Source organism: Simochromis diagramma, unplaced genomic scaffold (assembly GCF_900408965.1).
Source record: "Simochromis diagramma unplaced genomic scaffold, fSimDia1.1 OVJJ01000296.1, whole genome shotgun sequence".
NCBI classification, from domain to species: Eukaryota; Metazoa; Chordata; class Actinopteri; order Cichliformes; family Cichlidae; genus Simochromis; species Simochromis diagramma.
The window spans coordinates 954,977-977,200 of record NW_024387004.1 but is presented as its reverse complement, the minus strand read 5'-3'; the positions used below and the strand labels follow the sequence as shown (position 1 = coordinate 977,200).

Sequence of the window (22,224 nt, the reverse complement as noted above, 5' to 3'; positions counted from 1 at the left end):
CCGCTGACTGAGGAGTCCAGGAAACAGACACGGAGGCAGCGCAGCCACAGACTCGGCCTGCAGTGGGACCAGTCCCTGCAGAGTCAGGCTGTGCTGTCCTGGGCTCAACCCACTCACATTATAGTTCCTGCTTAATCTCAACAGCGTGCAGTGCAGTCAGGATCACTTAATATGGATATAATAACTTTTAGCGAGCACATGAGTTATTTCTGTAGGAACAGAGGAGCTCTTGTCAGTGCTGGTGATGCTGTGGTCGGGTTCTCAGTTCTGCTGCATTTTTTGCACAACCCAACTCATTGTTGCACGTTTCTGCTGCACCGTCTTTGTTTTTTGCAGCTTTTGCACACTTGCTCTTCATGTAGTCCTGTGTTATTGTCTGTCATAGCGCCGCGGGCTCGCTTCACTGTGTACTGTACCACTGGCTTGACTTGATTTTTCTGGATGTTTGATATCTTCACAGAAAACGAGATCTTGGATAGAAGAGTGAGTTTGCTTCTGAGGCAGGCTGGCCTCTCCTTTAGAGAGGGCGAGAGGTGCTCAGAGAAGAGCTGCTGCTCCTCCACATCAAAGGGAGGCTGTGAAGGTGTTTCAGGCGTCTGATTAGGACCTCTAATAATGAGGCGTCCCAGGTATCTCTAAAATAAGCCGAGATCGCCGTCTCTAAACACTAAAAACCATGCACGTAACAGATCAGCCAAGTGCATCGTCACAGCTCTTTTACTCCGTGTTCTGTGTTAGTTACTTCATCTTTGCAGTATCGATTGATCAAATATTACACCTGCCTCTGTTTTCAATTCAATTTTATTTATATAGCGCCAAATCACAACAAAAGCGCCACTTGTGTGACGCTGCGCTCGCAGTTATTTCCTGCGTTTGGCGGTGTGAGGGAGGACATCCGTCTTGGCGGATGCTGATCATGTTTTAAACATGGAGTCAGATTAAAATCCGCATCCTCCTATCTCCGGCGCACACATGGGCACGCTGGAGCCTGCAGCTCTTCAAACAAAGAGGCTGGAGCTGGAGAGCAGTGGGAGGGTGGAGGAGGCGGAGGAGGTGGAGGGAGGCTCCTCGCTGCTTCATTTCCTCTCCTGCAGTTAGACCTCTGTCTCCTGGACTGCACAGAGCTCCTTCAGCACCACACACCTTTGAAGGATTTGCGCTTTGTAACGAAGGATGCTGTGCATCGGTGTCCAATCAGCGAGAGCTCGCCGCGTCCTGAATGCAAATTCAAATAAAAGAATTCATACCCAACAATTAAACAAAACCTCATTTGTTCATACGATAGCGTGTCGCAGCTCCGCCTTCCACAATTTAGATTTCATTACATTAAATGAGAGTAAGCGACTTGAAGGCGGCTACATCACATTTAACTCACAATTCAAGAAATCCATCTCGTCTCTGTTACCTCGACAACCGTCCGTCTGAAGGTGTGTTATCGAGGATGTGACTGACTGCGCCGCCAAGCCTGAAGTGATGATTGGTCCTCACGTTTCAGCTAAAAGTTGCTCGCTGCTGACTGCTGCCCGCCTCAGGTTCACATCTGAGGAGTTTCCAGGTTATCAGCAGCGTGACTTCAGTCCACCTTCTGTCCCGTGGGTGCACACTCAGAAATCCTTGGGACAAAACTGAGCGGACTCTGAGACGGTAGCGGACTCTGGTGGACCCTGAAGGCTTTCATGCCTCCTCGGTTCAGTGACTCCCTGAAGCCTCCGTTTCCTGTCCATGACTCCGCCTCCCTGCTGAGATCCAGACATCCAAGTGACGGTCTGGTGGCAAACAGGCCCAATTGTCAGTTCACAGCAATAAGAACTGAACTTTACCTGTTCAGGTGGGAAACACTGAATGCGTCACCTGCAGGTTTTTGGTGAACAGACTCGGCGGCTTTGCCAGTTTTCCAGTGTGACATTAAAAGGCTCAGATTTGTGGATTAGAAGCTGTAACTGAGTTTGGGAAGTGGATCCATCCCGGCTGGAGACTGCAGACTCAGCAGGCATCTTCTGTCACGGGGAAACTTCACAGCCTGCAGCTTAATTCTACCCCATCTTCAACTTTCTCTTCTGCTTCGCCTTTGTTCCCGACGTGTTTTCCCTAAAACCTTTTTTTTCTTCTTCACCCCCCCCCCTCTGTCTCGCTTCCTCTCTTGGGTTCAGTCTCAGCAATTATCGGGCACAGTAAGCAGGGCTGCGTTCAGGCTCGCAGCGCCACGTTTTACATGAAAATAGCTGGATTCATTTTCTCAGACCTGAACAGACAATAAATCAAAGCCAAGCTGACCTCCTCCGTCCGGGATCCGAAACACAGACTTGGCTGCAGATTTGAAATGAGGTCTTGATTTATTCATAATCAGCCTCAGTGTCTTTAACATGTATGCGATATCAGCCGGTGTGACAGGGAAGGCCGCAGAGGGAGAGCGTGCGCAGCAAAGCGATGTCTGCATAAATGAGGACGGCTCCTGTCACTGCACACATTTGTCTGGACAAGTCTATGAGTCGGACAGAGGCCTGCGTTAAAATCATGCAGACGTAACCTATCAGAGCGCAGAAACAGGAACAAGCACGCCGTTTCTTAAATGTTTCAGTCGCTCACAGACGGCAGGAAACCGTGTTTGTTCCAAGAGACGAGGACAGACGGGCAGCGACGCCATGATCTACACGTCTGTGCAGCTGGACCTGAAGCAGCATCAACGCGTCCAACTGAGACGCCCAGACCTCCCTCTCCTCAGCACCTCCTGCATCTCCCTGCAGCCGTCTCCTTCAATGCAGAGGAGCAGCATCTACTCTAAACTCCCCCTGAGTGACGGCGCTCCTCACACTGAGGCGTTATTCACGGGCCGCAGGTGAGGGCAGGCGTGTGCAGGTGGGATCAGACGACCCCATCTGTTCCCGACCCTCAGACACGTGGACTCTTCCACTTGAGGCAGAAACTCATCGCTGACCCAGAAACCAGCCTTTTCCAGCCGAGAGCCGCCGCCGCCTCAGCCGATTCCCACTCAGCTGCGAGCCAGCCACGAGTTGGAGGTCAGCGCTCGATGAAACCAGGATTGAATCATCCGCAAAAAACAAAGACAAGAGGTCAGTGAAGCGTGCGCCCTCTGCCGCCTGGCTGCTCCGAGAGCTCTGCACCTCAACGCCCTGCCGGGACCTTAGTGCCCGACTTACTGTCTGCCAGCGCGAGCCCTCATAAAAGGACCGATTCTGACGGAGCCCCGGATAACCCGGAGAGGGTGAACACGTCACCGTCCATCCATGCACGCTGGCCTGCATGCCTCCGTTTGGAGTTAATGTATAACAATGAGGCCAGCTCTGAGACTTGCAGAAGGACTTTGAGAGTCATAATCTCCGGAGTTTTATTGGTGAGGCTGAGTCGTCCTCAGAGCTCAGCCCGAACACACAGGCTCAGCGGGTGATGTAAACGCTGCTCTCAGAGCACACTTCACAGGCAGCCGCTGATGAGGTTTGTGCAGAAGGTTAATCTGGCTGTGACTCTCATCATAAAGCTAAATTTCTCCCCATCACCCCGTCTCTTCCTGCTCCTCGCGGCGTGCCCTCTGGTGTAATGGGTCTGATGCCCTTAAACCTGACTCACCCCGCCCCTCGTTACGCTGCAGTGCTCTCTGCGAGTGCCTTTATGCTCAGAAAACCCCCATTTCCATAAATCAGTCATCAGAGCGCAGAATTTATGAGCGCAGCACCTCCCGTCAGATCCGAGGTGACAGCCCGAGTCTGCCCGGCTCGTGTTTGGCAGCAGAAAAAAGGTCAGAGCGACGTTACGCGAGCAGAAACGCTGCTTCCGTTCGCCTCCTGACAGAAGTATTAGTGCAGCGAGAACAAAAGAACAAAGAGCTCAGGCTTCATTTGAAGTCAGAGCGTTGAAGTGGCACAACAACCCGCCGCCGTATATCCCCGTCACCATCTGTGTTTGACACGACAGCCGCGCTCGCCGCCGTCTGTAGTTACGACGCGCGCTGTAATCTAAACGCTGTCATCAGCGCCGATGAGGAGGTCGGCCGCGGTCTCGTTACGTTTCCTCTGATCTGCGGTTTCAGTGTCGTTATGATGGCGGCGCTTCTCTGCATGTCACACCTCTGAAGAGAGTTCAGAAAAACACTCTGGCACAAAGGAAGAGGTCGGGATTTTCAAAATAAGTTCGCTTTGCTTTCCTGTCTGTTCAGTGTGACAATTCAAACTGCGACAGAGTAACTACAGTCAGCCTCAGCCGACTCCTGCAGACGGCGACTTTATTGGGCTTAAAAAAGATCATCACTGTGACATCAGAGGAAATACAGGAAGTGAAATCATTTTTATGCCAACACAACACATGTGAAACTTTCTATAAAAAAACAGCCGAACAGTTTCATATTTTGTCAGTCTGTAAGTCTTGGCCTCTGCTGCAGCTCTGCATCAACACGTTTGTCGTCATGTCTTTAAAATCATTACAGAGAACGTTTTCACGACTTTCAGGCCGCAGTGAAACTTTATTCGTCACATGAAGAGATCTGACAGGAAGTAAGAGCAGCAGAGGTCTTTAGTAAAAGCTGATAGAAGCAGAATAATGACGACAAAATAATCATCATCAAAAGAGTCCTGAGCAATCTGGTGTCACTGCAAACCCAGAAACGCGAGACGGCGAGCGTTCCCGACGCGATTGAGTTTTCAGAAGTTCTGCTTATTCAGGCAGACGTGGAGGAAAAAGAGCGAGCGGCGAGGACAGAAAACCAAGTTCTCCTTTCCTTCATGTAGCAGCGAGCTGATGAACTTTACACTCACATATTCTCATAAAGACGAGCAACGTGAAACCATAAGCGGCGAGGGACTTACCGCTGATGGTGGCCCTCTTCGGCAGGATGGTGATGGCTCCCACCGCGGCGTCCTCCAGGTGCTGGATGGGACTGTTTTTGGCGCCCCAGCTGTCGGAGCCGATCCACAGGAAATGACCCACTTGGTCCGCTCGCTTACTGGCGTTCAGGATGCCCCTGCGTGAGAAAGCAGTCACAGACCCCACCCACACTTTAGCTTCCACATCAGTTTACCTGCAGAGGTTCATGTCCTGGACCGACAGGGTCACTAGAGAGCCTAACCTGTCATTACCCACCAACCCGCTGCATCTACAGGACCTTATCTGATTAGTTCAGGCTTTCCTAAAGCTGCTGAAGACTACGAGCTCCATCTGAGCGACTGATCAACGGAGACGTCAGAGGTGGAGAGTGAGTGAAGAAGACTGTGGAAACGCAGGGGAACAGAAGTCTGCAGACACCCAACTTTTCCAGAGTGTCTGACTGATGTCGAGTTTTCCTCAGCCTGATCTTAACCTCAGTATTTTATGGTGGGTACTCATGAACACTGCTCACGTCACGGGGCGGCAGTCTAACCTCCTGCCAGCTCATCGAGGAACACCGAGGCGTTCCCAAACCAACCTCTCCAGCGTGTCCCGGGTCAGCTGCAGGAGCTCCTCCCTCAGGGTCGTGCTCATTATCCCAAACATTTTTACTTCCTCTCAGTGGATGGAGGGTACCGGCTGGAAGAGTCCTGATGTGCTGAGCATCCAATAAAAATCCATCTGAATACATTAAATATAGCAAAGGAAAAACGTAGCATTGTGTTTGCTGGCACTAACACAGTCCTGACGTTTTCTCTCATCCTGAGCTGAAGACGATGATTCAGGTCACGTATTTAACTTTTGCACGTTACCTCAGCAGGGTTATTACCTGATGTCTTCATCGGAGGCGAACAGGATGACCGCCCTGGCGTACCGAGTGTCCAGCAGCTGGCGGATGATTTTATCAAAGTCGGAGGGTTTGTGGTCGTGAGGGATCTTCAGGGACTGAGCGATACAGATTCCACCTGAGCAGACAAAACAAAGGGCACAATTAACTCAGCGTCATCAGCTTCCTGAACTGCAGCAGCCTTAAAAAGTATAATTTATCCGTTTTATCGGCAATGGTTTTAACCTTTCAGAAACAGCGTTATTAGAGGTTTGGCCCCGAGCTCGTCCTAAAGGTTAAAGTCTGAGAGGACGAAAGTGCAGAAGAAGAAGGAGGACTCTGCTCTCCTGACATTTCACGAAACCGCCGACATCTCCGCGCACAGTCGCCTTAACAGTGTCAGAGCTGCAGGCTGCCTTCAATAAATGTCACTGACAGAGAAACGCTCAGCCGGAGCTCTTCTTCTCCTCGCCACGCCGTCAGGAAAGCTTCAGATCTTACGTTTGTTCCACCGTTTCAGCTCACCCGAGCGACCGAGCAGCGAACCATGAAACAAATGACAGTCGCTCATTAGCAGCATTTCATCAGCTGAGACGAGACACAGGTGTTCAGTACTGATGTGATCTCAGAGGTAAATAAATCACGGATGACCTCGTCACTGTGACCACCAGGAGTCATCAATAATCAGCTTTAACAGCTTTGTAAGATAAAATGTGACACGTTCACCACACTGGCAATAATTTCACATTAAACAATGAAAACATATTTACTTTCCCTTCAGTAGTTTGTCTGAGTCTGATGTTAGTTATAGTCACATTCAGGGACCTCACACCTGCATTTTCTTTGATAGCCACCAGGGGGCGATACCTGCCGTTGACTAAGCTTTCTGGTCCTATAGAAGTCTTTGGGAGACTTCCTGTTTGTAGGCTCAGGTGGTTTCAGGTCATACACAATTCAATTCAATAAAATTTTATTCATACAGCACCAAATCACAATAACACCTCAAGGCGCTTTATACTGTAAGGTCGACCCTACAACAATCATGTGACCCCCTATGAGCAGCACTGTGGCGACAGTGGGAAGGAAAAACTCCCTTTTAACAGGAAGAAACCTCCAGCAGAACCAGGCTCAGGGAGGGGCGGGGCCATCTGCTGTGATTGGTTGGGTTAGGATAGACATACTGAATGAAACATTTTGTCATCGTCTCCCGCAGAACGGAGCGTTGCATGCTCATTGGTTAGTGACTGAGAACTCACCAGCCAATAGGAATCCTGTGGGCTTACAGGTGTATCCACTGCTTGGCCCGTCCGGCTTCAAGAATCAAAATGGCGATGAGAGTGATGTCATACACTCGATACAGTCTCGAGTGTATGACATCACAGAGGTTACGCCCATCTTTCATACAGAAACAGCTGCTCAAAAACCAGCACAAAAGAAGAAGACAGGGAGCGGACATCGAGCGCTCCTATTGGTGGGTTGATGAGACTGAATGAGACAAAGATGTCAGCTGTGACCATCGACTGTAAAACCACCGTGATTTCAACTCTGAACTTCTGACATCTCCTAATTATCTCCAAGCGTGACGTTAACCTGACCAGAAGAAAAACCCGAGGCCGGCGCGGCGTGCACTAACTTATTTCCTTCATTGCTCAGAGATTACAGGACAATCCTGGAAAACACGAGGCCACGCCATGAAGTCGAGTCCAGCCGCTCGCACACAGGCGTGCACTTCAAGGAAGACTCCTGAGCTCAGTTTTATTTGTGCTCCATGTTTTTATTCCAAACTATTAAATCAAACATGAAGCTGAAGAGCAGCGTGAGTGAGCTTTCAGTTTCACGCTGGAACACTTCAGTCCTGCAGACAGAAGATCCCAGAGGACGACGGATGGAGCCAAACACGGAACTACAGACACAACGAGGAACGACACGTGAAGGATGAACCCCTGAACATGCGTCCTGCGTAATAACGCTACTGTATTCATCACGGCTGCTTCCACGTGTCCATGTGTGGGCGGAGTTTAACCTCAGGCTTACAGAACTTGTTTGACTGCCTGTTTACGAGCGAAGCTGTGAAGGTTATATTATCACGAGAATATCTGGATTCCAGGAAGCGTTAAAATCCAGAGTGTGGCGACTCGGCCAGAAATACAGGGAGCTGGCTTGCGTGCAGCTCGGAGACGCCGTAGTGGAGCTTAGGCTCACCTTTGGAGCTTTGTGATTGACAGCTGACACACAGGTGAGACTCATTCCCGAGGCTGCGTGACCTCAGGGTCACAGACGTCTGTGACTGAGCACAAATGTTAGAGCGAATCCAGGCTGCTCTCAGTGACGCTGTCCTCTCACATCTACACAAAACACGTTGGGCTTTCCACAACGTGCCCGAGGCTTCTTCCTGTTACAAGGGAGTTTTTCCTTCCCACTGTCGCCTGGTGCTTGCTCATAGGGGTCATCTGCTTGTACTGTGGAAACTGCTGCTGTGACTTGGTGCCATGTAAACACTTTCACACAAGAAGAAGCTTCATTATTTAACATTTTTGCCTTTTTCACAAATTTTGGGCTTTTTCTCAATTTCTTTTTAACTTTTTCTCAATAATTTTTTTCTAATAAATTTTAAAATATTCTTTGACATTTTTTTTTTTACATTTTTTCTCAATAACTTTTTTCTCAGATGTGAAACTTTTGTCTTCACTTTTATCTCAGAGTGTTAATAATTAATTGTTACTGATTTTCACTTACAGTAAACTTTTTTTTTACTAATTTTTATTCATTTTTTTCTTTCATTTTTTGAAACTTTGTTTTGATTTTTATGAAAATATATTTTTTCCTTAATTTTGACTTTTCAGTGACTGTGATTTTATTTCCTTAATTAACGGAGATAAATACTTCAGTGTATTCGAGTAGTTTTACTCTGTCAGAGGTCTTCAGCAGTCGTGTGTGTCGTTCCTTCTGGGCTTCATGAAGACGAGGGTAAAGAAGGAGGCGAGCCAGCGGGAGTCTGTTTGAAGCTTCGGCCTCGACGCCTCATCTCACATTCAGCTGCTGCCGTGGAGCGAGCGGAGGAGGAGGAGGAGAGCTGCCGCAGCTCCACGTTTTATTCAACAAATGAATTAAACATTTGGCGTTTGGTATTCAGGCGCCGACTCCACGCAGCCGTCACAGCTCTCAGTTCTGCAGAGGAGCGCGGCGCTCTGTCGCGGGCGCAGCGGTTTCAGCTACATGACTTTTTAAAAACAGGGTTAGACATGAAACCATGTTTCTGTGTTTAATCATCGAAGAATTTCATCTGATTTAATCTGACGTCACAGAAACGCCTCCACATACTCACAGCAGCAGCAGAATCGGAGGTGACGGATGTTGTGATCTGATTTAAACTGATAAACCCAACAGACCGATCCGGTGACCGGTCCAGACCCAGCTCGTGACCATGGCAGCAGGTAAACTGATGTGAGGTCACTTCAGCACAAACCTGGTGTCTGAACGTCAGCTGCACAGATGTCACATGACATTTTAAACACTACAGAGACTTCCTGCTGGCCTGAAAAGGTTTCAAGTGGCTGAAAGCAGAAAAATGTCCCTTCAAATCCTGAAAGAGTCACCAGAGAATGATCCGGTCTGTCAGGGTCAGGAGGACTGGGCCCCATCCTGTCGAAGCCTCCGGAGGCTAAACGTGTCAGGACGAACAGTCGAGGATGTTCGAGCAGTAGCAGCGAGCTGTAGATTAACCTTAAGCTGCTAATTAGCAGCTCAGTATCATGTGACCAGCCCGCCTCCTCTCAGCGTGTTGCTTGTGGTAATTAGTGATCAGTTATTAATTTCTAGAAAGAATTTATGTTTTATTTTTGAAAAGTACAGAGTCTAAAGCAAATGAAACAGGGACCTGCAGCCTTCGGCCTCCTCACAGTCAGATGCCATTTGGCTTCACCTGATCAACAGGTGGCTCTGGGTCAGCTCGGCTCATTAGCCGCTCCTCCTTCTGTCCAACAATGAGTACCATCAGTTTAAAAAAGCAGGAAGTGGCTTCGGACGTCAGGTGTGACGGAGACTTTTATGTCTTTGTAGGAGCTGTAAATGCCACCGTCAGTGCACCACACACAGAAACAGGATCGCTGCTCCCCTGAGGACCCCTGACCTCACGTCCCACCCTTTATCTTCCCAGCTAAAAGGTAAAAAAACAGAGGAGCGAAGGCCTGCGTGGGACGCCGAGCAGAGACCGATGCTAATCTTTAAACTTCCTCTGATGTCGCTCTGAACAGGAAACACAGAAAAAGAGCTCTGACTTTGAGAGGAAGCTGGGCGCTACTCGGGACGAGAAAGTCTCACAAACACTGCCGAGCTGACGCTGTGACGTGGAAACATGGCGAAGCAGGAAGAGACGAGAAAGGAAGCGGAGGAAGAGGACGGACGAGCTCTGTGCGGACCTGATCTAATCTGAAGGACAGCTTTCATATTTACTGTGAAGATCAGTGCATGAATCTGAAAATGTTTCCCACTGCTGTTAGACAGTGAAGACACCGCCATTTTGAACCTGTAACCATGGCAACAAAACTGACTTAGACACGATGAAGCCACTGATGCTCAAAAACACGGACGCAGCTCCTGGTTCAGAAAAATGCAGCCAGCGCAGAAGTGCCGTAAACGTCTTTGCATCTGAAGGCCACCAGATGGCGACGGCTGAATCTACACGAGTCTCTGACCTCTGACCTCTGCAAACAGTACTGTAACAGCCCAGTATGGATCCAAACAGCGAGTGGCTCCTCAGCGACACGCGTCAGCAAACCTGCAGCGGCCCTCAGCTCCTGACCGTCATCACACAGCAGAAACAAACCATGTTTGAGAAGCTGACACAGCTCAGACCTCCGCCTCGAAACCACGTGATTAAAAAGTCTCCGTAGAAACGCAGACGCGTGCAGAAACATCATGCATATTTCAGCGTGTTTGATCACATGAGATACAAACGGCTTGCTTTGAGAGAGGATGAATCAGAAAGAGGCTGAGACGCTTTCATCACCATCAGAGGCGTTTTCCACTCCGGCCAACGGCAGCATATCAAAGTGCTCCGTTTGTGAGCACGCTCAGAGAGAGCTTATTAGCCAAGGCAGCGGCGGCAGCGGTCGACCCGGGGTCGGGCGCATTAGCATACTGCACCTCACAGCGTTTGGTGACAATTTACAGCACGTCCAAACTCTGATGTCTCACAGGAAGAAGGTGTGACAATGGTGGCTTTGAATTAGCGTCTGACAGGAAGCAGCAGATGAAGGAGAAACCCTCGAACACGCCGGCTGAAACACGCCACCGATCTCAGCTGGTGAAGAGCTGGGACACAAGACTGGCTCATCATGAGTGTGAAAGCTGCCTGTCTCCATGTGGTGGCACTGCAACGACTGTCCAGGGTGTGCCCCACCTCTCACACTATGACAGCTGGGATAGGCTCCTGACCGTGAAGTGGATGCCCACCTGTGCATACACGTTCACTGATATGCAGATGATCCTCAGCGTATCTATGAGGCCTGATCGTATGCATTTAACCTCCTAGGACCTGCCGCCCACATGTGTGGACATCACTTTTTGGGTTATTTAGACCAAAATACTCAATTTTGCTCTACAAGGGCCTGATATCCACACGAGGACGTCATACTGCCACTGTGCTATCAGAATGTAAAACTAACGTCCTCATATGTGGATCAAATCAGTCCTCAGAAACAAAAATCAGGTAACAAAATTATGAAAGGCTAGGCTTTAAGCTGTGAGTGCGTCGTAATCATGAACCCTCCAAAATCCTCCAACAGCTGTGATTGGTCCGTTCAGTACCGCCGTTTCTGGAATCGACTTCTTCTCTCACCATTTTTCAACACAACTAGAAAAGAATGTATCAGCATGGATGCAAACATGGACGCAACTCCCATGATGTCACTTCCTGAAACTGTTAACTCATCGGTTAATGACTGAGCACTAACAAGTTGTCAGGTTGAGTCTCAGTTCATCCAAACTCCGTCTGCAGCTCAGCAGATCCAGCTTTTGTCAGTGTTTCTGCTCACAGACACAACTGACGGATAACATGAGAACTAAGCAGTCATGGTTATCATGCTGTCAGATGTTGTGTTGAAGGTTTTGGTCGTAAAGAAGTAGAACAAGAGAAGTTTCACCAAGTTTGTCCCACAATCCATCATCCATGGGCGAGGCATGCTCACAGAAACACAACAAGAGTCCAAGAGTCATCGCAAAGCTGTGGAACGATGACCCGCCGTAACAGCACAGTGCTTCCAAACCTAAAACTAATATGCCGTTTTTCCTCCTGAAACTGCAGATCCGCTCCCACGTTCGATTGGCTTTCAGGTTTCATTCATCTTCTTTGGTCTGAAGCTCGTCATATGATGAAACCGTCCTTTTTCTATATTTCTGAACGCGTCAGCCCCAAACAAACAGCTTCGCTGTGAGTAATTTACAGCGACCTGTGGCGCTGAGGCCGTCAGCTGACAGGAGGCGTGAAGAAGAAGCAACAGCCCGTAAAGAACGAGACAAAGCAGCCAATCAGAAAAGAAACCAGGCATTAAATCTCAGAGAGCGTCTGATCACAGCTGAGGGAGGACGGTGCTCGACTACTGTCGTGTGTTTCAGCCTCCGTCTGACCGAACAAAGGGTCAAAAGCCAGTCTGATTACAAAACACCTGCAGTGCTTTGACACCAAATACATAAATACAATCACAGATACTACAAATGACCTCACAGCTGCATTAAGTCACGTCTTGTCTGAAACCACAGCTCCCAGTGTCCTGGAGCTGTGCAGCAGTGGGATGTATGTTCCCAGGTTCAGCTGTTTTTTGGCTTGTTGACGTCTAATTTTACAGCAAAATGCTGCAGGTGGCAAATTTCAGTGTTTCTGCTCATTCAGACTGAAAACATTCGGGAGCATTCAGCTGAAATCATTAAAAAAGCTGCAGGAATTCATGTTTTCGTCAAAGCTAAAAGTTTCCAAACCACAGACGTCCTTCTCAGACATGAAACTATTAAAAGAGCATCAATGAATCAGCTTTTCGCCCAATAAATGAGGTTTTGTGTGACTTCCTGTTTCCCGGGTTCTCTATAACGTAGGTGGAGACTGCACAGTTACCATGGATACCACAAAGCTACAAGGAACCCGACTTTAATTGGGGGAAGCGAGACGAGTGGTGAATGCGATGGTGTATTTTTGTCTCGGCGGTGTCAGCGTAGGACTGCAGCCTGCTGTCAGACTCATCAGATACTCTCTGTGAGTGCGAGGTCTTTCTGCTGTGTCACAACAAGCATCTGTGAGACTGAACTGTGAAAAATTCGTGTGGAGGCACCAAAACCGGAATAAGAACATTCCCCATAGGAGAGGAGTTGCTCGGGTGCTGAGGGCTGAAATAATTAAAACACGGCCCGCTCCTGCTGCTCCTATTCTGGGCTCACGTTTGGCGTGGAAGGGAGGAGGTTGATCATCACATTTAACCGACACAGTGAAGGTCTGATGGACCAACAGCTGTGATGCTTTAATGTCCAGCAGTGACTCAGTCACATGTTAAGCTAATGAGCATGTTTACAGCCTGATACAAATTCCCCTTCGTAACACCTGCGGGGTGTTCATACCTCATCTGTTTGCATTATTAGAGGCGTGGCCTCTTTGACTGACTGGCTGTTGGTGCTGTAGCTGCTAGCTAGGCTTCACCTCAGCTAACTGGATCGTGTTGGTGCTGTTGGAGCATTTTTAATGACATCACGTGACCAGCAATATGGCTGCTGTGAGGTGAAGTTCGAGGACGTTATCAGGATGTTACTGAGGAGCAGGGATTGGTGTGATCAGCTGATAACTTAGCTAAACTGAGTTCTGGCTCTAAAGAAACCAACATGGCAGATGTCTACACGCTAACACTGAGTCTTCAAAACAAGACCGCGACCACTGGGTGGTCCATCTTTTATGTACAGTCTTTGTGAGTCTCTTGACATAATTCATCTTTTGATTCATTGGTTAAAAACTGGTTTGTAAGGATGATGTGGATGCTTAGTGTGAGCTGTCTCACTACTGCCATGACAACAAGCGACGCCTCATCAGTACCTGAGGTCATGTATGTGACGTGTTACATGTGCCAGCGGAGCTGCTATTGTATGTCTGAACCATCAAAAACACATAAAGAACATAAACGTGTGTCAGATCACAAACGCCTGACTTTAGTAAACATTAATAATAATTTGTAAACGTAATTAGCCTGTTAGCAGGCAGCGATGCTACGTGGAGCATCTGTACACAGCTCGATGGTCGACCCTCTCCTCTGTAATCGGGCTCGTCGGCAGGAAAGTAACTCTCAGCGCGATGCTTCCTGACTGTTCAGCCTGCAGTGCAGACAGTTTTCAGCCATCTAATCACCACCAACAAGTCATCAATCATGCTGTCCCCTCTGTAATTTGGAATCAGAGCTCGTGGCGGTCGTGAAGCTTCACGGCGCTCAAACACGCCCCCGTGGCCGTTAATGAAAAGTGACAGCGTGAGTGGGTGATGGACTGGGGTCGTCCTGCTGAAGCAGCCTCCAAACACGTCAGTCAGAGCCAAACTGAAGGAGGAGACGGCTCAGCGGTCATCAATGAGTCCTCGCCACGGACGCTTCCGGATGTCACGTTTTAAATGTGTGTGACGATTGGACGGGCTTGGCGGTCTTCTCCCAGAGACCCTGTCGCTACCCGATCCGTACCCTGCATGCGCAAATCTTATGTACGGCCTCCCCTCGGCCCTCCCCGCTGACAGAGCATGCTCAGTGCCTCCTCACCTCTGCTGAGTGGGTTTAACCTCACATCACAAAGTCGCTTTGAGTCACGTTCAGAGGAGACGACAGGAAGTGACACGAGCGAGCTTTAGTTTAGTCCAGGTCTCCCCTCTCAGAAGGATTTAACCATCGTAACGTCCAGTCTGATGGAGACTGAAGCGAGCACAGGGGAGCAGCAGGAAGTCCTCTCAGCTCACGGCGTCGCTCTGCTGGAGGCGTCCTCGTTCTCCTTCCTGATAACCTTTATCTGATTCAGACGCAGACGCTGTCAGATGGAACCGTCTGCTCGGTTTAGGAACATCTCCTACAGGTAAATTTAATGCTGGTTATCAACAAACATCTGACAAACATCCGGCCTGGAAATGAGTTTGTGATCCTGTTTAATCAGCTAAAACATGCTGCTGTACCTGCGCTCTCCCTCCAAACTTTGAGGAACTTTTCAGACTCTTCATTTCCACAATCACACCTGGACACGCCCACACAAACGCTGTGGCTGCGTCCCCACGAGGAACATCACGAACATTCATATTTTCCTTCTGTGTCGGCACAAACAACACGTAACTCAGAGTGCTGTCAAAGCCTGTCTGCATCAGCGCCTCCTACAGAGCACCTGTGGTTCCTACCTGTGCTGTTTATGCTGCCGTGACGATGCTAATCAGGAACTTCTGAAGCTGCATGACTTCACATTATGTTTCCCTCTTCCAACCAAAGCCCGGTGGGCACTTGAAGCTCACGGTCAGGTATTTCTCACAGTAACTTGGACCTCACAACAGCGCGATCCTCTCTGATCCCAGCCACAAACTTTTTCGACCCGCACTAGCAGGTTTCTACTCCAAAGGTTGATGCTGGGAGGTTCCTTCATCTTAATTATGCAAATTCTCATGACCATTGATCAACAACCACTGATCAATGACCATGAGTCCCATTCACAGAGAGTTGGGGAATGGCTGCAATCACAGCATGTAAGATGGTGACAGATGTACCCTTAGGCCCCTCCTCCATTCAGAGATGGTCTTTCCCTTTTCACATAAATGGCCTCTTTGACTCCGCCCTCAAACCAGCGCTCCTCCCTGTCCAGGATGTTACATCCTCTTTGATCAGTGGTTGTTGATCAATGTTCATGAGAATTTGCATAATTAAGATGAAGGAACCTCCCAGCCCATTGTTCCCTCAGTGGGCTGGTTTCAGTCATTATGCAAATGTCCTGTTTATAAGATTGAAACCTGCAGTCAGCTGAGACTGAAGACGTCACCTGATGATGACGAAACGTTTCTCCCACTGAAAACGTCCAGATTTACTCACCTGGATGACTGAGCACGCATCAAGACATGGCTTCTACCCACAAGCCATCAGGCTGCACACACTCACTACAGTTACTGGACCCACTGTCACTTTAAACCATTTTAAATCCTAACTGCACAAGTTTTGCACAACCTGTAAATACCAAAAATAGTTTTAATTCTCTTAATATTTATTACTTTTGTATTTTATTATTATTTTCTTTCTTAATATACCTGTACACTTTCTGTATGTTCATGTAAAGCGAGCGATTTCATTACAGGTGAACGCTGCTACACTGTTTGTCTGTATATGAGAATAAAAGCTGAAGCTTGAACCTGCTGCTGTCCCTGCAGTGTGATGTCAGTTGGCTCCGCCCATCAGGACCTCCCATTTACTTTTACTGAATGGAAAAAAGTCAACGCTCATCCTCCACCTTCACTGCGCTAAAGTCTTTCCATCATGTGTGTCCTACCCGTAGCACATTATTATGGGCATTATTTAGCTCCACTTCAGTAACCCTGCAAACGTCGCTGCTGGTTTTCATCTGTGCTCACAGTTGGATCAATCCCTCAGTCACATCAGCGTGTATGATCTGCAGATGGAAACTAGCTCAGCTAACTTCTAACCTCTTCTCTGTGCCCAGATGTTTAAGGTTATTGGAACACCTGTGAGAGCAGCCACACTGATCATTTTATTGGATGAGAGAATCTCTCAGTGATGTCAGTGTTTCTTTGAGTTTGGGAACCGAAGACGACGGCTGCTGACGTCAGACTTAAGTACAACCTTGGACAGAAATGAGCCCGCAGGCTGTTTGAGGCACACACTGGCAACAGAAAGCATCTCTGACATTAAAACACGACCTTGTGTGTGTGACTGTGGCTCTGCTCTCATTGGCTCTTTACCTGCTTAAACACAGGCCTGAGCAGCCCACAGTTTCTTTGTTTGACAGAAGAAACTACATCGCATGTATTCAAGCACTAAGAGGCATTTCTCAGCTTAGATTTCCCATGAGGCCTTGCTCGGGGCAGATGCATCATATATGACGGGTGGAGGAGGACGGTGCGAGGACTGTGGCTCCCACCGCTGAGGGAGATATTTCAGTCTCTCTGAGCGCGCTCTGCCTCATTAGAGATGATGAATGGGGAGACGGAGCGAGCGGTGGAAGCCACAGAGGCGCAGCTCCTCACGTTTCAGGCCACGTCCGCTTTGACACACGTCACGCGTCAGCGAACGTAAGGCAGACGCTGACGCGTTACTGTCCAAGCGCTTTTTAAAGCAGCGTCCGAGCTGCAGCACGCGCTGAAGCTAACGGCCACGAACAGGCGACTCCACCGAGGTCAAACTCTTCATCTCGTCTCCAAGAGCAAAACTAATCTCCTCCTTTCTCATCTTCATATTTTACAGCCCTTCCTCTCCTTTGTTCTCCCTCCTCCTCCTCCTCCTCCCCCTCCGTTATTACTTCCTCCCGGTGCTTCTGTTGATGAGTGGGGAGAAATAAACAGCTCGGGGGCCGCGAGCGCAGCCAAACAGCCCCTCTGTGGACCCGTCCACCCCGGGGAGCTCATCAATTGACACTGAATTTGCTACAATAACTGCCAGAGAGAAGAACGAGCCCCGCGGCTCGGAAACACAAACACACGCAGACATTAACTACACCTGCACGCACACACACGCTGCGTGTGTGTGATGCATGTGTGTGTGTGTGTGATGCACGTGTGTGTGTGTGTGTGTGTGTGTGTGTGCGTGATGCGTGTGTGTGTGTGATGCACGTGTGTGTGTGTGTGTGATGCACGTGTGCCTGTGTGTGCGTGCGTCTGCTCTTGCTCTTGACGAAGGCGGTCGCACTTTTCTCCTCCTCATCCTCTCCCTTAGCTTCCCTGCTTAGCCTCTTATGTCCTTGTCTAGTCTGGTGTTTTTTGTGTTACTTTCCCTGGAACACTCTCTCACAGTCTGTTCTCTAAAACCTAAAAGAGAATTATGGATTGGATCAACTGGTCCCTAAATGCAATTGACACCCCTTTCTCAACGAGAAGTCTGGGCTCGGGTGAGCCTGAGTGCTGAAGATATCTACCTATTTGGAACCATGGTAACAGGGTTCTGGCTGATCGGAGCTGGCTTGGCCCTGACTTATCAAAGAATTAAGAAAGCGGAACCGGCTGTTCAAACCCCCACAAGGCTGCCCGCTGGGATTGAAATGATGGGAGAGGCGTGAGTTTCTCAAAATGGGCTCATTGAGTCAGCACGGAGAAGATCTTGGAGAACGCTACGGCTGCCGTGAATACTCAGAACAAGACCTCTGAGTGAAAAGCTGGATTACATCTGGAGGGGCTCGCTCGAACAACACCTTTGAGCGCAAATTCGATCACATCTTGGGGAAGTGCACTGCGGTCGTGAGTTCTCAGAACCTGCTCTTTGAGCAAAAAGAACGACAACATCACGGAGCGTAAGTTTGATAACATCATAGAAAGCTCGCGGCTCTCCAACGGGAGATTGAGAGACCCGTGTTGGACTGTAGAACAGCTTTGAAATTCATATGAGCTTGTTCGCACTAAAGTAAAAACCACCATCACTTCATGCGGAGACCCTCTCGGCGCCAGCTGCGGTCTCAAGGCTGGAGCTGAACAACAACACCCTGATAACGACTGTGTTTAGTCTGTTCCTTCCCATTCCATGCAAGCCCACCTGGGTTGGCTGGAAGGCTGTTTACTTAGCCTGGCAGGGCGAAGGACACTGTGTCAGCTGAACTCTGGACACACGCACACACACACACATACATATACACTGATGTGCACACACTCATCCCCCCTCTCTTTCCAAACGCCTTCGACGCTTATTCCCCTCCGATGCTGACGGTGGATCATGGAGACCAGCGCACGCAGGCCCGGATGTACTGTCTAATTCGGCGGTCTCTCACCCTTTACCCCCCCTGCTGCTTGTCATGTGTTTCTTTGGCGTATTTAGAGTGTTTTCATGTGCAGAGGTGTTTTTTCTGTTCTCAAACTGATCTCCCTGTTGGAGCTCAGTCTGGGGGGAGTTATTTTTTTCTCCTTATCTTTCCTCATGTGGTGCATTTTCCATTGACCTGTCTTCCCCATGTGATGTTTGTGTCATGTATGTATGGTCAGAAGGGTAAGTCGGCGCTGGCAAAGGTCGGCAGCCTTAACACAATTTCCTTCGGGGTCAACCTTCAGGATCAATAAAGTTTTATTGAATTGAATTGAATGTGTGTGATGCATGTGTGACACGTCACCTGACAGGATCTCATGTTTCCCTTACTTGGATGAAACAAAAGTCCAGAAGCTTCTTCGGCCTCGTCTTTAATCAGAACTTTGCAAATCTGCACAAGCCTGCATCACCTTGGCGACCACACCTGTCGCCGTGGTTTCTCCTCACATCACAGATACAAGCGGCCTTTGTTTTTTGCCTCTGTGCTGGTGGCTCTGCTGATAACCTCTGGGAGCGCCCGCTGTACGACACGTGAGCAGAAAGCAGAACGCTTTCACGCTGCGATCAGTGGAGCTTAAAAACGGCGTTTACAACACGGAGAGTTTTCAGGAACATGTTCGCTTCAAACACGAGGCTCTAGCAGGGATCTAACATCAGCCCCTGGGGTACTCCAGAGCCTCATGTACTGATACGTGTGGGAACGTTCTTACAAACGTGTGTTACTAAACCAGACTCACTCTAAGCCAATGGGACGGCTGTTTACAGGAACAGGCTCGGGCTGAATATCGTTTCCATGGAGACACTTCTTTACATGCAGTTATATATTTTTACATTCAAATGAAATTCAGAGTATTTTCTGACCCATTTTTAAAAAACCTGTATGAGTATAATAATAACAATAATGATAATAATAATAATAATAATAGTGGTGGTCTTTAAAGCCAGGCCTCGCTGCGTCCGTGGTCAGAGGCTGACTGTGTGAGACGCTCGCACACGTGATCAGTGCAGGGAGAGGCGTCACAGTTAACGTTTGAATATACTTTGTGTAATAACAGCATTTGTAGATGACTTTACAGGCAGTGTGTGTGTTTGATGAGATACTATAAAATCCTGCAAACAGCCTGCAAACGACCCATAATGCAACACTGAGGAAGGCGAGCGTTACACTGGCGTTCACACAGTCATGTGACGTGAAATTGAGACCCGATTTTTCAGACCTGATTTCCATAAATACCGTGGCTGCGTGTGAGACGACTGATGTCTGTAAAACAGAGCAGCCCGTTATCCCGCCTCTCCCTGTGATCGGCTTATTTCAGCGGCTCCGGGGAAAGAGCCGAGGCCTTCTCCTTCCTCCCGAGGCTTCATCCCTTCAAAGTGTGCCGGAGCGGCGTCGGCTCCGTGGAGTATCCCTCCGCTCGCAGCCTCCTCCCTCCCCTCTTCCTCGTCTCGTGGGAACGCGCCGGGGTGCCAAAAAGAGAAAATGGGTCGATGGTAAAGCTGTTGTTTACATGAGAGGAACATCTGGAGCTCTCTGCGGGCGTCCGGGTTGTCTCTATCTGATTGTGTTGCTCTCTCACAGATGGGATTTGGTTTCCCCTTTTAAATTTTGTGACAAACAGGGAGGAAAAACTGTTTTACTAAACTCAGTGAACCAACAGGAACAAAAACACAGACCACAGACTGCTCTCACCTCCAGGTTTTTACAGAAACGCAGCGAACTTCAGACCGAGTATTCTCACACCGACTCAGAGTACAGACTGCTAAAATACTGGATTACATTTATACTCTACAAACCGCCGTGCACACACCTGTTTCACATCACAAGAGAAGCAGGCCTGCAGAGCCGTCAACACACCGTCTATCCAGGTGAGCTGCACCTGCCTGTGCTAAAGCCAGCCAAGCAGCTCAGTCAGCAGGCACTGAGTGAACCTGCTGACAGAACTACGCCCTGTTACGACTGACCAATCGTTTCAGTTCCATCAGTGTGAGAAGAGCCGGCCGGCTTCAGTCTGCTCCTCAGAGACAAACAGCTTCTATTTAAACGACTCAACCGAAGTGTGAAAAACGGAGACATCTTTGTCTTCTAAAATGAGCTTTTATTTTGGTGAGCTTCACTGACTTCCTGTGACTTCCCAGTAATAAAGCAGTAATAAAGCTCCGCCCTGAAGCGGCCAAATCGCCACAGTCAGGCTGACGGGAACGCTCCTCAGCGAGCATCTGTCTGCCCTTCAGAGGGAAGCTGAAGTATTCCTGCAAAAGCAACCAATCACAGACCGCTGCTGCTTACCGTCAGTCCAAACACCTGTTTCACGCCTGCTGCACATGCTCACTGCGTGTCTGTCAGCTGTCCCCGAAACTCACTGAGGTGCGACCTGCCCTCAGGTCCACAGCTGCACTCACATCCAGCAGTGAGGCTGACGGGGTTCAGGTGAGTTCAGGTGAGCTCCTCTTCAGCAGCTGCTTTAGCTGTTGGTGTTTCTGGGACACATACGCTGGTTCAGGTTCAGCGTCTTCCAGAGACGATACAAAGCACGGACGTAGCTGCTGGATCAGAAAAATGAAGCTGAAGCGGCAGCGCCTCAGACCGAAGTTCTACCTGAAGCCACCAGGTGGCGATAGCGGTGTCTGATCCCATAGAAGTGTGAGGAAAAGCTTTCTGACCAAAGACCTGCTGAGTTTATGGAAACACACACTTCATTACCCACTTACACCTCCCCTGCAACTCCTCCATGGGCTCTCCTTACAAACACTTCAAGGATTTACCTGGAAGTCTTAAAACACCTCGGCTACACTAGGATATTTTAATAGTTAAAGGTGTGTGTGTGTGTGTGTGTGTGTGTGTGTGTGAGAGAGAGAGAGGCTAAAAACATGGAGTAGAACAATAAAATATGATTATTGGGTAATCATTTATGTTAAGACTCTTTTATAAAGAGCTGGTCCACAGTCAGTGGGTAAGGAGGCTCGTGTGGGAGGTTCGATCCCTAAAACACGCCTGGAAGCAGCTGAATGCCGACACCAGCTCGTCTCACAGGCTCCACGCTGCCTTAAACGCAGCGTCACCCACTCTGGGGACCGTGGAAAGCTCCGGCGTCTCAGAGCTGCTGGTTAGAGCCGGTCACCAGAAACCAGCTGGTCAGGTTCAGTGTTTAGTGTCTGAGAGTGACAGCGTTGACAGCCCTCACTGAGCATGCTCAGACGGTCCAGGTGATGGCAGGCACTGAGCTGTGTGGAGCGCTGGAACCTTCGGCCTTCAGGCAGTTTCACCTCCAGCTGTTCTTCTTTTAGTCGAGTCGTTTGACTGTAATTGCTTTAATTATTCCTCAGGTTTCATTACGGAGCTAATTTCTTATTTTACAGCCTTTTTTGTACCCTGGTTTCTTCTCGGCGTGCTGCTCCACCTCAGAGGCGACTGGATACGTGACTCACGCTCAGGCCTTTACTCCACGTGCTCTCTCTTTGTGGCACAGTGACAGATGGTCCACAGCTCGGCTGATATAAAATAAATAAAATTATTAAATATTG

At 48.9% G+C, this 22,224-nt stretch overlaps 1 protein-coding gene across 1 annotated transcript in view; it reads right to left on the bottom strand.

Moving 5' to 3' along the window:
- LOC120739224 (metabotropic glutamate receptor 7-like) overlaps positions 1 to 22,224 on the bottom strand; it is a 106,202-nt gene that overhangs the window by 15,120 nt on the left and 68,858 nt on the right. Inside the window, exons 3-4 of the mRNA XM_040040921.1 lie at positions 5,705 to 5,840; positions 4,818 to 4,972 (exon numbers count right to left, since the gene is read on the bottom strand). Coding sequence (XP_039896855.1) covers positions 4,818 to 4,972; positions 5,705 to 5,840 — 291 coding nt within the window. The remainder of the gene's footprint in view (positions 1 to 4,817; positions 4,973 to 5,704; positions 5,841 to 22,224) is intronic.